Source organism: Lupinus angustifolius, chromosome LG08, assembly GCF_001865875.1.
Source record: "Lupinus angustifolius cultivar Tanjil chromosome LG08, LupAngTanjil_v1.0, whole genome shotgun sequence".
Classification (NCBI taxonomy): Eukaryota; Viridiplantae; Streptophyta; class Magnoliopsida; order Fabales; family Fabaceae; genus Lupinus; species Lupinus angustifolius.
The window spans coordinates 1,773,057-1,786,167 of record NC_032016.1 but is presented as its reverse complement, the minus strand read 5'-3'; the positions used below and the strand labels follow the sequence as shown (position 1 = coordinate 1,786,167).

At 31.0% G+C, this 13,111-nt stretch overlaps 2 protein-coding genes across 2 annotated transcripts; one reads left to right on the top strand and one right to left on the bottom strand.

Moving 5' to 3' along the window:
* LOC109354223 (2-pyrone-4,6-dicarbaxylate hydrolase) lies at positions 2,823 to 7,374 on the top strand. The gene is made up of 11 exons (XM_019596573.1): positions 2,823 to 3,052; positions 3,261 to 3,329; positions 3,784 to 3,863; positions 4,778 to 4,877; positions 4,955 to 5,008; positions 5,687 to 5,764; positions 5,893 to 5,990; positions 6,058 to 6,115; positions 6,744 to 6,865; positions 7,008 to 7,179; positions 7,216 to 7,374. The coding sequence occupies exons 1-10, from the start codon at positions 2,870 to 2,872 to the stop codon at positions 7,147 to 7,149; spliced, it is 984 nt and encodes a 327-aa protein (XP_019452118.1). The 5' UTR covers positions 2,823 to 2,869; the 3' UTR covers positions 7,150 to 7,179; positions 7,216 to 7,374.
* LOC109354224 lies at positions 7,732 to 9,038 on the bottom strand. The gene is made up of 2 exons (XM_019596574.1): positions 8,431 to 9,038; positions 7,732 to 8,220 (listed from the first exon to the last, which is right to left on the bottom strand). Exons 1-2 carry the CDS (start codon positions 8,967 to 8,969, stop codon positions 7,839 to 7,841), a joined length of 921 nt encoding a protein of 306 aa, XP_019452119.1. The 5' UTR covers positions 8,970 to 9,038; the 3' UTR covers positions 7,732 to 7,838.

The following is a 13,111-nucleotide window of genomic DNA, read 5'->3' as shown; positions in this document are numbered from 1 at the left end:
TTTAAAAGAAAAAAGAAGGAAACAATTATAATTTTTCCTTCATCATGTTTGGTTGTGCAAAAAGTGAAAGAAAAAGAAAAAATATACTTATAAAATTACATAAACACACATAAATAAGAAATGTGACATTTATATCATTATTCTTGTTATTACTTTGTTTTTATCATGTACAAAATATAGAAGATTCTTAATCTCTTTCACCAAACTAACTCCAAAAAATATAAATACGAAATAGAAGATCACATTACATGTGAAAGAAGATGTATGCTCAAAATCTTCATCCCAAGAGAAGGGAATATTTTCTTTATGTAATCTGTTTGGAATCAAGCTATAACAAGTTTCTTTCAACTTAGTGTATTTCCATTACTTAGGAGCTATCTATAATATTGTAATGTGTAAATGGTAGTTCAATTTTACATGAAATTAGACTGCTTTTTTTTTTTGTATTTCATCACTTTTTTGGGTAAGGAATTAATCATTTTAGGGTTGTCCCTCCCAATAAGTGTCACTCCCAGAAATCGAATACTCAATTTTGGGAATCTAATGGAGCCTTACACCACTAGACTGCTTTAGAACCTGATTGCAATGCTTTATGATTGATCATGTAGATTTTGTAGAGTTTTTTGTCATTGCAAATTAGTAGGTTAATATTCTTTTGTTATTTTCTAGCAACAATCAAAAATCTTGAGTAGTGGATAATATTTATTGTCACATATAATTTACTATATATTGGTAGTTTTGGGATAGTTAAGATGAGTTGGGGTATCCTCAAATACTCACTTGAGATGAAAAAGAGTGAATCTGTAATTGTCTTCTGAATTTTATATGAACAAATTATTTATTTTTATCATAATTACTCAGCCTTCTTTCAAAGTAGATGTGAAAATATCAATAATGTATTGATCTAATGATATAAAGGTCTGTTAGATTCCAAGAAAGATCAAAAGATTAATGATATGATTCCTACAAGAAATATTTGTTGGCAAAGATAATTATACACTTCAAAAGAAATTATTTTTTATCTAAAAAGTGAAAAATACCCTTAATAATATAAAAAAGTTGAACATATGGGAAAATGCAAAAGAAAAAACTATGCCATTGTGATATCTCCATTATCAAATATTTATGCTTATCTATAAGAATGATAAAAGGGCTATATAAGAGATTACCTTGATTACCCTACCAAACCACACAATAAAATTTTATTTCTTAAGTTTTTATAATTTCATCATGCATGTTATATAAAAACGAAAAAGAAAATCATTAGTTGAGACAGTCAAATATTTAAATTATAAAAGTGTGTTACAAAATAGAACTAATTTTTTTTATGTAATAACAAACATTTTTGCAATTAACAAATACTTGCATTTTTTATTTGTTATGTTGTAACATGATGACGTACATATATATATTCAAATCCCAAACAATAACCTCTTCATTTATCATTCCTTACATTGTTGATAGTTCTAATATCTACTACACAATTCTATCCACAATGCACTATACAACTCATTCATTTACTCAAAAATTTCATTTTATAATTTGATAATTATAATCAACTTTTTTAACAATTATGCAAAATTGCTACATTCTAATACTCATCTATCCAAAAATTTGGATCTTGTTAGTTATAATTAGCAGCTATGAATCATGGGCCACTCTTAAGCCTTATGTGTTATGATATTCTTACAATCAAATATAGTTTTGGACTTTTGAACAAGGAAAAAAAATGTGTGATGTAAAAATTGTAATAGAAAAGCTGGAAGAATGAGTGTTACTTTTTTGGGACATACAGGATGAGAATAGGTAAAGGTAGATAATATATGTAACCATTTATGTCTGTTTTTGGATCCGAGAGTAATTGAGACTTGAGATTTTGAAATCTATCGTGGGATTAGTCTGAGTTCGGGTATTAAGGTAATTAGACCTGTGTAACCCGAGTTTGTTATTTAGTCATAGTTGTAATATTATATTGTTAATTTATAATTGTAATATCATATTAATTCATATTGTTATATTGTTAAACAATGATATTATGTTGTTAAGGAGCAATATTATGTTGTTAATTCATTATAATGTTGAAATTGTCTTTTACATTTCATGGTGTAAAATGAGTTATGTTTAATAGTAAATTTAAATTATGTTTTATAATTTTTTTTCCTCGTTGATTGTCTATATAACATATATAATTATAAGAAATGAACATACAATTACATAGCCACAATTATTTTTAGAGTAAGTTATATTGACACCCTTGAGTTATAGTGAAATTATATAAACCACCCTCCATTGTTTACACCTACAAAAACCCTTAGTTTATATACATATCTTACAGTGACTACCCTTCATGAGAAATAAGTGTGATTTTTTTTGTACAAAAAGAGTGATAAGTGTAATTAAGTTAAACAAAATATAATATATTGTGGAAACATGATTAAATAACATTCGAATCAATACATTTTCATTATTTTTTGTTCGTTAGAGTATAGTATAAGTGTGATTTAAATATGTTCTTAGAATTATTTATGCATCATATATTGAACCAAAAATAACGAAAATGTATTGACTCATATACTATTTAGGCATGTCTCCACAATATATCATATTTTGTTTAACTTAATTACACTTATTATCATTTTTGTTTAAAAAACCATACTTATTTATCACACAGGAGTAGCTAATGTAAGGTATGTATAAAAATCAGGATTTTTTGTAGATGCAAAGAATGGAGGATAATATATGTAATTTCGTTAAAACTTAAGAGTTTCTACCTACTTACTACATAGAATGATTGTGTTAGTAAAAGAGTGGTTAAACAAATAAGAAAATTTGCACCCCAAAAAATGGAGTATTTTATCATCACATTCACATGGCGCTAAGGTTGAACACTACTCTGCTTTCAGTAGTTGGTCGAAACAATTATAGAAAACCCAAATTCACATTCAAAACTCTTGTTACTCCTACAATTGCAATGTCCATTACTCAAAACCAAACAACTTCAATACCCAAAGTCATAGATTCCCATCTTCATGTTTGGGCTTCACCTCAACAGGTAACACTTCATTTATCTCAATTTTTGTGGGTACATATCTCGGTCTTCGGTAACGAACTAATCCATTTCAATTGTCGCTCCCTTTCGAACTCTTGACTACTTTTTGGTCATCCTGTGATCTAATATGGTCTTATGTCATTAGACCAACGCGCCTTGTCGGTATCTCAGATCCTTTTGTTAACATAGTATTCTTATATTTTTAATGAAGGCTGATAAATTCCCTTATTCACCTGGACAAGTTCCTACTTTACCAGGCCATGTTGATTTTTTGCTCCAGGTATGAATTTTGTTACATAGTATATTTATTTTGGGCTATTTTTTTCTTATTATTTGTAGAATTTGATGCTGGTTGGTATTCCAAACAATTATTAGACCCATTTATTTAAATTTTGTTATGAATAAATAAAAAAGTGATTTTGTATTAAAAAATCACTTCTTTACATATACATGATTGTTTATCTAAAATTCATCCTTTAGGTTTTTCAGCTTCTCACAAAATCTTTTATGCTAAAATGGCTTTTGGAGAAACACTCTTTTTGTAAATCTAAACAAATGGGCCTTAATTGCTTGAGGCTAATTGCATAAAAATTGATTTTTTTTGGCTTGATTTGTCACAAATCATTTGTGCATGTGTAAATGCTATTAATTTATAAGGGTTAATCTCTGTTCATATCTGTGGGATGCACAGTAAAAAATGAAAGATACATAACTAGTTTTGATACTTATTCCAGTGTATGGAGGATGCAGGAGTAGATGGTGCACTCATTGTGCAGCCAATTAACCATAAATTTGATCATAGTTATGTCACAAGGTACGTTCAGCAAATCTTTTCTACCATTTGATTATTAACTGCGATTCAGTGCTTTCGAAGTTGATATAGACGGAAAATCTAGTTGTAGTATGGTCTCAGCATTTGACATGTTTTCCATGCTGGAATTGCTTAAGAAAGAAGGAAATAGTGTACAGAGAGAACTATGGTCAGAGAATTTCGAAAACTCGGAGTTAATTGAAATTGGATATTCTGTCACAAAAGGACCTTTATAGTGAAGTGCAGAAATATCCCTTATGTAAAAACTACATTATAAAAACCGTAGACCAAGTGAAATTACATAACACAGAATTCACTTATTTGAAAAATTCTAATCTGTCAATTGTATCTATTCATTTGTTAAATTTGATTATTCCACTATATGGAGGTTAGAGGTTCGTATTCTCTAGTTGTAGACGATGTTGGTAGAACGTATGATTGAATTTGTTGACGTGCTCAGTTCAATGCTGTGGAGGATTTCATATAATATTTTATTCGAAACTTAATTTTTTTCCGAATGCAAAAAAATGGTTGATGCTTATTGCATATATCGAAGCTTTTATTGCCTATTGTAGAGAGAACTTGACACATGAGCTTGAATCATCATGAGCTTTTTGCCATTTCATGACTGCTATGTTGATTCAATTTGTGTTTCTGGACTACTCGAACTGGGACAATGACTGTGTTGCATGTGAGATGTGTGATTTTTGAATGCTTCGTGCTATTCTTTTTCGGATTAGTTGGTATCATAATACTAGTCGCATAGTGAGTCGGATAACCATATACTTGAGCAGGAACTCTTACTTTAACGTCAGTTGTGCAGTTAACTATAGTCATTACTTCCTCCATGTAATGACCAGTTTCAATCTTTATTACGCCGATTGCGTGTTACTAATGTCAAGTTATTAATTGCTCAGTGTTTTGAAGAAATACCCGACCAAATTTTTTGGTTGTTGCCTTGCTAATCCAGCTGATGACGGAAGTGGACTTAAGCAGTTCGAAAATCTTGTTTTGAAGGTGTAATTGATTATTTCTTTTATCTGCAATCTGATTTTTATCGAAATCGATTGAAGTTTTCTTTTCGTTTATGTTAGGATGGTTACCGTGCTGTTCGATTTAACCCTTACTTGTGGCCATCTGGAGAAAAGGTAGGTAACGTCTTTTCTTTTCCATTCATGTCTCTGTTCATGGTATGAGCTAAAGAGCTACGCTTGAACCATTCTATTTCCCCCTTCTCCATCTATGTCACTTTGATTAGTTGGGATTCTTATGTGTCCCTTGAGACTTTAAAATTAATAAGAAGGAAATCTTTATTTTCCCAAACATGTAGTGATTGTATCCACCCGCCGGAGAATTATATCGATTAGCCTGTATAAGTAGGGCAATTGGAGGAAAATTTATAGGATGAATTGATTGTTAGGCTATAAGATTATAATTTGTTTTTAAGAGGATGGGCCTCGGTACAACGGTATGGTTGTTTGCCTCGTAACCTGGAGGTCATGGGTTCAAATCCTGGAATGAGTGCCACGATAAGGCTGCATAGATCAACCCTCCTTAAATCACACTAAATGGGAACCTCATGCATCGGGCCGCATTTATTCTTATAAGGCAGCTGCAAGGATACCAAGCATGGAAAAACCTTTTTGTTTTTAACCGACCTTCTAATAAAAATAAATTATATTATTCAAACAACTACAACTAAGCCTTAAATCCTATTAGGTGCGGTCGGCTACATGGGTTGAATAACGTCATAATACTTTATCATAAATAGATATTATTCAATATATAATATTTTAATTAAAAAAAGATTTAAATATATTTTTCAGATGACGAATGAGGTCGGAAAGGCACTTTTCCGAAGAGCGGGAGAACTCAAAGTACCAGTTGGCTTCATGTGTATGAAGGTGCTTAGTTTATATCCTCTTACCTTAAATACAAAAGAACTATATTTTGCTACTCCTCTATACAGTTTTGGAATGTTTTATTTATATGAAGTTGATGAAACAATGAATTACTGAGTTGTAAATTTCAGGGGCTTGATATGCATATTTCGGAAATCGAGCAATTGTGCACAGAATTTCCATCAACAATTGTATTGCTTGATCACTTAGCCTTCTGCAAACCACCAATGTAAGCTATATTACGATCATTGTTACAAAGGCCAAGAAAGTGTACTCACATGAATATTGTATTGCAGAAATGATGATGAAGCTCTTGTCTTTTCTCGGCTTTTAAATCTATCTAGGTTCCCACAAGTAAGTGCCCAGTTGTTTCTTCAAGAACAGAATTTCAAGTAAGCAAAGAAATTTTCCTTAATTGCAATTTTTGCTAAATTGCTGAAGACCATTAAAGAGAAGAAAAAGTTTAGAACTCTTTCAGATGCTTATTCTTAAATTTTCACAATATCAGATACCACCTTAATGCTTCTGATGTTGATTGAATGAGTAAAATGGTAAAAGGTGTTAACTTGCAAAAGATTGTGCCTAGACTTAATGTGATTGATTAAATCCATGTAACTTAATGAAATGCCTTATAAAACAAACAAGGTTTTTTTTAATTTTTGAGTAAAGACCTATTTTAGTCCTTCAAAAATTTTCCGTATACCAATTTCGTCTCTAAAAAATTGAAAAACTCAAATTGGTTCCAAAAAATATCAAGTATGGGTCAAAGTTATCATTTTTAGCATTTTTATGACCGTTGAAAAGGATAATTTTGACTCACATTCATAATATTTTGGTACTTGTTTGGGTTTTTACTTTTTCGATGATCAAATTGGTACACACGAAAATTTTTAAGAACCAAAGTGGGTATTCACTCTTGTTCTTTTTACTGAAGTGGTTAAGCCTCCAGCATGAGGAACATAAAAGTTTGATTTTTTGACAGGTATATGTGAAATTCAGTGCTCTTTTCAGAGTATCAAGAGTTCAATTTCCTTATCAGGATTTGTCTCCTCTCTTGTCCCAAGTTGTATCCCACTTTGGTGCTAACCATGTAATGTGGGGAAGGTAACTTCTGTTTATACATGTACTCAACTAAAATAGAACTACTTGAACTTTATGAGCAAAGAGTAGAATAGGGAAATGGGTTAGAGATTTTTCCACAAGTTGATATGAATATATGACCCTTTTTTTCAATATATTGTTGCAGTGATTTTCCATTTGTTGTTCCTGAATGTGGTTATAAAGGGGCAAAAGAAGCAGTGCAGCTTATTAGCAATCAAATCTCACTTTCTTCTTCTGATTTAGAGTGGATCATGGGCGGTACAGCTAAGACCCTATTGACATCTTAAATAATCAAGATTTTGCTGCTAAGCAAGGTTTTTAATGCAATATATACAACTGTGGTAAACAACATACCGACCCGACCTACTGGGATTAAGGTTATGATTACGTATTGACTCTACCTACTGGGATTAAGGCTTTGATTATGTACTGACTCGACCTACTAGGATTAAGGTTTTGATTATGTACTGACTCGACCTACTAGAATTAAGGCTTTGATTATGTACCAACCCGATTTACTGGGATTAAGGTTTTGATTGTTGTACTAAACAACATCTGTTTTTGTTTTTTGGGTAACCCCTTTTGGGTCTTCTATGATTACCTTAGCTTATTTCTTAAAGCTAAGGATATTCTCCCTGTTTTTGGGTTCAATGATGGTTTCTTTTCTTGCATACATTAACAGAAGGAACAATGCTTGATTTGCAGAAAGAACACTATGATAATACAAGAATTTATGTGCTGAATTCTGAATATGATGATGAGTTTGTAAAGACTAAATTTTTGTTTTGTAAAATTTTGATTTCAAGTTTTCAACCCATAAGAAATTCAGAATTAAGAAGAGTCAATGTGTTTGCAAAACTAATTGAAAAAAACAGTCACTAATCCCAATCAACAAACATCAAAGACAAACTTAAAATGAGTTACATTGATCATAATAAACAAACTTCATTAATTGTGGCACCAATTTCTAATGAGTTTATTTGTGTTTGGCATCAACATTTCTTCTCTTCTTCTTCCTCAACTTGTCACAAGCATAAGCTCTCTCTAGTTGCTCCACTCTTTGTGAGAGAGAACTAAGAAGCTTTGTCTGCATTTCATTCCTCTCAAATAATTGAGCCATCATGTTCATCATTCTCTCATTATCTTCCACCATCCTTTCCAATAGTTCCTTGTTCTTATTGTTCTCATAATTTACTTCTTTTCCTATCTTATTCTCACAATCTTGATCCACTTCTTCCTTCACTAAACAATTCTCCTCAACTTCCTCAACCATACTTGTTCCCACACTCTCTTCTCCCACACCATTATCCATTAAATCTTCCCTATTCTTCGTATAGGCATATGCATCATCTTCAGACTTCACTAAGTAAGAGCCTCGTGTATAGAGGTTATCTTCAGATTTCACTAAGTAAGAATTTCGTATACTAACATCATCTTCACACTTCACGAGGTAAGAGTCTCGTGCATTGACGCCATCTTCACACTTCACCACGTAAGAGTCTTGTGCATTGACGCCATCTTCACACTTCACCAGGTAAGAGTCTTGTGCATTGACACCACCTTCACACTTCACCAGGTAAGAGTCTTGTGCATTGACGTCACCTTCACACTTCACCAGGTAAGAGTCTCGTACATCAGGGTCAACTTGGGTTGATTGATTTTGATCATGATGAGTAGGGCCCACCATCTGAATCTGATCAATCAACTCCTGAAGTGCAATTGCTTTCTGAATAACAGACTTTCTATAACCCCTAACCCCAGAGTAGTAATCCAAGACTCTAACATTATCCAACTTTAGGACCAAGTTCATGATACTCTCACTAAACTTCACCCTTTCTTTACCCTCTCTCATAATCAACTCCATTGTTTCTTCAACACATACCTTATCTTCAATCTTCTCCAACTCAACCCTTATGCATTTGATCCTCTTCATGCTGTTCCTCACAAGAAAACCTCTCACCACCTTCTGAATCTTAATTGCTGAGTTATTTCTTGTTCTCTCTGACTCAACAAAATGAACAGGGATTGAAACCACTTTCTTCTTTGGTTGTGAAGAAATGCTACATGGGGTTCTGTAAAAACATGAATTGTTGTTGAAATGCATCATGGGTTTGTGTTTTTTGATTGAAATGAATGTTTTTGAAGCTTTGAATATGATTTTTGTGTGTGAGAAATAAGGTATATATAATGAACAACGAGGTAGTTAAGATTAGAACATGTGAGAAAGTTCGAGAAGTTTAAGAAACGTGGTTAATAACTTTGCTTACGTGGCATGAATGTTATTGTGTTTTTGTTTCTAGAGGAGTGTAGAATCTTGTGTTAATAATGCAATTGGGGAAAGGAAGGATCTAGATATATCCTGCCACGTCATCATCTAGAAATGGCATAGAATTTTTTTGGTTTACTACGGGTATTCTCGCACTGAAGACAATCCTGTTCGAGTCGAGGATATCCACAGGTACGTGAGGCTAACTCTCTCAGCGGATATTTTTTTCATTCACAAGACTCGAACCGAGACTTTGCTCAAGGGGAATGAAACATGTACTACTTGAACCAACGTCTATTGATAGAAATTGGATAATATAACAAAATTAATAATTTTCCCATCCAATAATAATATTGTACAAATGTTAAATTTTTGTTAGTTTATAAATGCATTTTTTTGTGAAATTAGTTATGATTTATTTGATTTCTAATAATAAATATTCCTTATTTTTCTATGAATAACCTTTTTATTTAAAGAATAATTTTAATTTGACAATTAATACATCATAAAATAACATAATTTTTTAAAAATACCATAGAAGATGAAAAGAAAATGATTGAGATATAGATATTATATGATTTGTTGTCGGCAGTGGCTTAGCCACATATGAATTAGGGTTCACAAAAATATTATTATTATATTAAATGTTTTTACACCGTTAATTATATAAAAATGTATCAATTTTATCTGTTATTTTAGAGATCACATATGTTATTTTATACTTTGTGTCATTCTATTTGTTGTAAAAAATATATTTAAATTAAAATTTTAATTTTTAAATATTTTTTGATTAATCAAAATTAATAACATATAGAGTAATACAAATTGTAAGAATAAAGATATACCAACTATAGTCCTAAAAATAACTACATAGTCAACACTCAAAGTTCATAGAGAAAGACCCCACACTTATTCCCAAGGACTTTATCCTTCCTGAGTTCAACTCCTCTCCGGTACCGGAGAAATCACTACTAGAACATGAGGATAAATTTTTTTTAAAGAGTTTTTATTTTGTTTTAATAGAAAATAACATGTAATCATAGTCGTTAAATTTTTTTTTGCCACATATCATCATACTATTCAATACTGGAGAGGATCCCTTTGTCGTCTTCCTAAATAGTACCGACCATTAAAAAAGTGGTTCTTCATCCACATCATTATGTGGATCCTCTTCTTTGGAAGTTGAACTCCATTTATTAAAACATATCTTTACGTCTTACAATTTATAACATTCTATGTGTCATAAATTATTATTATTTAGAAAAATATTTAATAATTAAAATATATTTTCATCAATCAATTATATATAGAGTGATACAAATTGTAGGATATCAAATGTACTCCTAATAAGTACACACATTAATGACTAAGTTTAATATTAATACTAACTATTAGCCGTGACAAATATGATAAGATAAGTATAAAATAAAAGAATAATGTATCTCCTCATATCAGGAGATAACTTATCTTCTCTAACCAGTAAAAATGTGACATGTGTGATATTTTTAAATATATTTTTATAGAAAATGATGAAACATGACACATGTCATGATTTCACTGGCAGGAGGAGATAACTTATGTCCTTTATACCAGGAGATACTTCATTCCATTAAAAGATATGCATTTTTCTAGGTAGGGTGGATGTCATAGAGTCGGGCTATCCTCCTGCCCATATCCTTCTTCACAATGTGTTTATCCAAATGGCAAGGACTTTTGGGCCGTGATAACAAATAGATGAATTTGAATTTGGATTATAATGAATGGATGAAAAATCATTCAGCAGTCCATATAAATTTATTTAAATTATATTTTAAGTTATTCAGCATTCATATTTAAATTAAAGAGATGAATACTAATTCATCAATGACTTCATTTTCATGGATTTGGATGGATGAATATCCAACTCATTTGATTTTTTTTATTAGAACTAAAAACGCTATTGAAGAAAAATATTCTTTTAAAAACTACTATATCAATAAAACATATTTTAAAATCACAAAAAAAAAATTTAAAATCATTTTTGAAAAACCTTTTAAATATCATGTTTTAAAAAAAAGTGTTTTTTTCAACTTTAAAAAAATTATTTTTTTCACCATATGACAATTAAAGTTATACGAAGGGTGAACATAGGTTGGGTAAGACTTGTCCCTTACCAACCCTAAATGTCTATCAGACCATTTTTTAAACTCGGACCTAAACCCGAAGCTAGTCTGATCCTAAATATCAACTGAGTTAGTCTTGAACCCGAACATGACCCTAGATCCGATTAAATATAATGCATATATACATTTTTAGATAAAGTCTTCTCAATATTATTTATTATTATAGAGATGTAATTTGACATACGAATATATGCTAAACAAATTAGAGAATGAATGATACTTTCAATCAAATAGATGTACTTACTCTATACATAATTAAATAGAAACACATGCAAACATGAAGAGTGGGTAACAATGGGACGGGTCCGGGTCAGGTCATGTTTGTCCGTACCCGACCCTAACCTATTCGGGTTTGATCGTGATCGGGCCAAATCAGGTGAGTGGGTAGGGTTGGGTTTTGCTCATCCATAGTTATACGTATAAAGTTTTCAACAAATATTTATATATGTTATGTACTTAAGAATAAACTTTTAATATTAACTACATCTCATGTCCTATAATTGATCTCGATTTAATAAAATTTTTAAAGTAAAAGTGAGAATCTTGGATTAATTTAATTTTATAGAATATGAAATGAAATTGAAAAGTAAATAACATCATTTTTTTAGAGTTTGTTTTTTGATAGATTAGATATTCATCCAAATGAATATATCTATGAATATAATGGATAAATTCAAATCCATTAATTACTAAAATTATCTATTGGATTTCATCCATTTAAATTCATTAGCTCTAATGGATGAATTTAATTTTCTTGAATTTAGATGAATTATGAATTATGGATAATTTTGCCACCTCTAGCCATCGTTCACAAGCCTATGCTACCCGAGCCCATTCTTATGCACCTACAAATATTGAGATAGCTATATATACAATGTCGCTCAACGTTCCCGATGGAATTTGGTATATGGATACTAGAAAAATCTCTCATATAACAACATATCAAGATAATCTATCTTCTTATTTTAATATGATCAATTTAAATCAAAATGTTATTATTGGTAGTGAATAACAAATTCCAATTCACGATTATGGATAATCTTATTTTCCCCATCCCGTCTATTATTAAATTTAAAAATATCCTACACCTCTCAAATTTGATCCTTAAATTTAAATTCCACATCATATTGATTTATGAACGCTGTCTTACTAGTGACAATAACATTTCCATTAAATTTGATCCTTTTGGATTCTCGATGAAGGACTTTCATAAGAGAATGCTAATCTTTTATTGGTTAATCTCTCATTGTTTTTTATGTCTCAAATTTTCTTTCTCCAATTCTTCTTCTCTAGTTATTTCCGATCTACTACTTGACATACTTTCTCGATTAGTATGATGCATATGTATATATGTCATGTCTTTCATTATTTCTTTAAAACTCTTCATTTTCCATTCCTATTAAGATGACTTGCTCTACTTGTAACACCGCGAATTTTACGATTTCGAATTATAAGATTTTATTAATATTTTTATTAATTATATATTCGAAAATGAATTTCTGGGAATTTTCGGTAAAGAATTAGACGAAACACTAGTTGAGTTTTAGTCTTGTAATTTTATTTCCTATTTTGTGGTAAATTTTGGTAATTTTTGGAGACAGTCGGTTCTGAACCACTGTCGGGGCCGAAATCCACCCGGTACGGCTCAAAAAGTGGTTTTTGAGTTCCGTAACTCGGAATCGAATTCCGATCGCACCGTTGGCTTCGTAATTTCATTTCGAGTCAGTATAGACCCTGAATACACCCATACCTATTTTCTAAATATTTTTCATTCGGAATGCCGAAATCCGAAATTCTAATCGGATATTACGATCGGACGAT

What these genes read in the sequence shown, in the direction of transcription:
- LOC109354223 (XM_019596573.1), top strand. Translation starts at nt 2,870, where the DNA reads ATGGCGCTAAGGTTGAACACTACTCTGCTTTCAGTAGTTGGTCGAAAC. An exon ending in TCGAAAATCTTGTTTTGAAG is followed by an intron (nt 4,878 to 4,954) that starts GTGTAATTGATT and finishes CGTTTATGTTAG; the next exon opens with GATGGTTACCGTGCTGTTCG. An exon ending in ATCTATCTAGGTTCCCACAA is followed by an intron (nt 6,116 to 6,743) that starts GTAAGTGCCCAG and finishes ATTTTTTGACAG; the next exon opens with GTATATGTGAAATTCAGTGC.
- LOC109354224 (XM_019596574.1), bottom strand. Translation starts at nt 8,969, where the DNA reads ATGATGCATTTCAACAACAATTCATGTTTTTACAGAACCCCATGTAGC. An exon ending in CAAGACTCTTACCTGGTGAA is followed by an intron (nt 8,221 to 8,430) that starts GTGTGAAGGTGG and finishes TTACTTAGTGAA; the next exon opens with GTCTGAAGATGATGCATATG.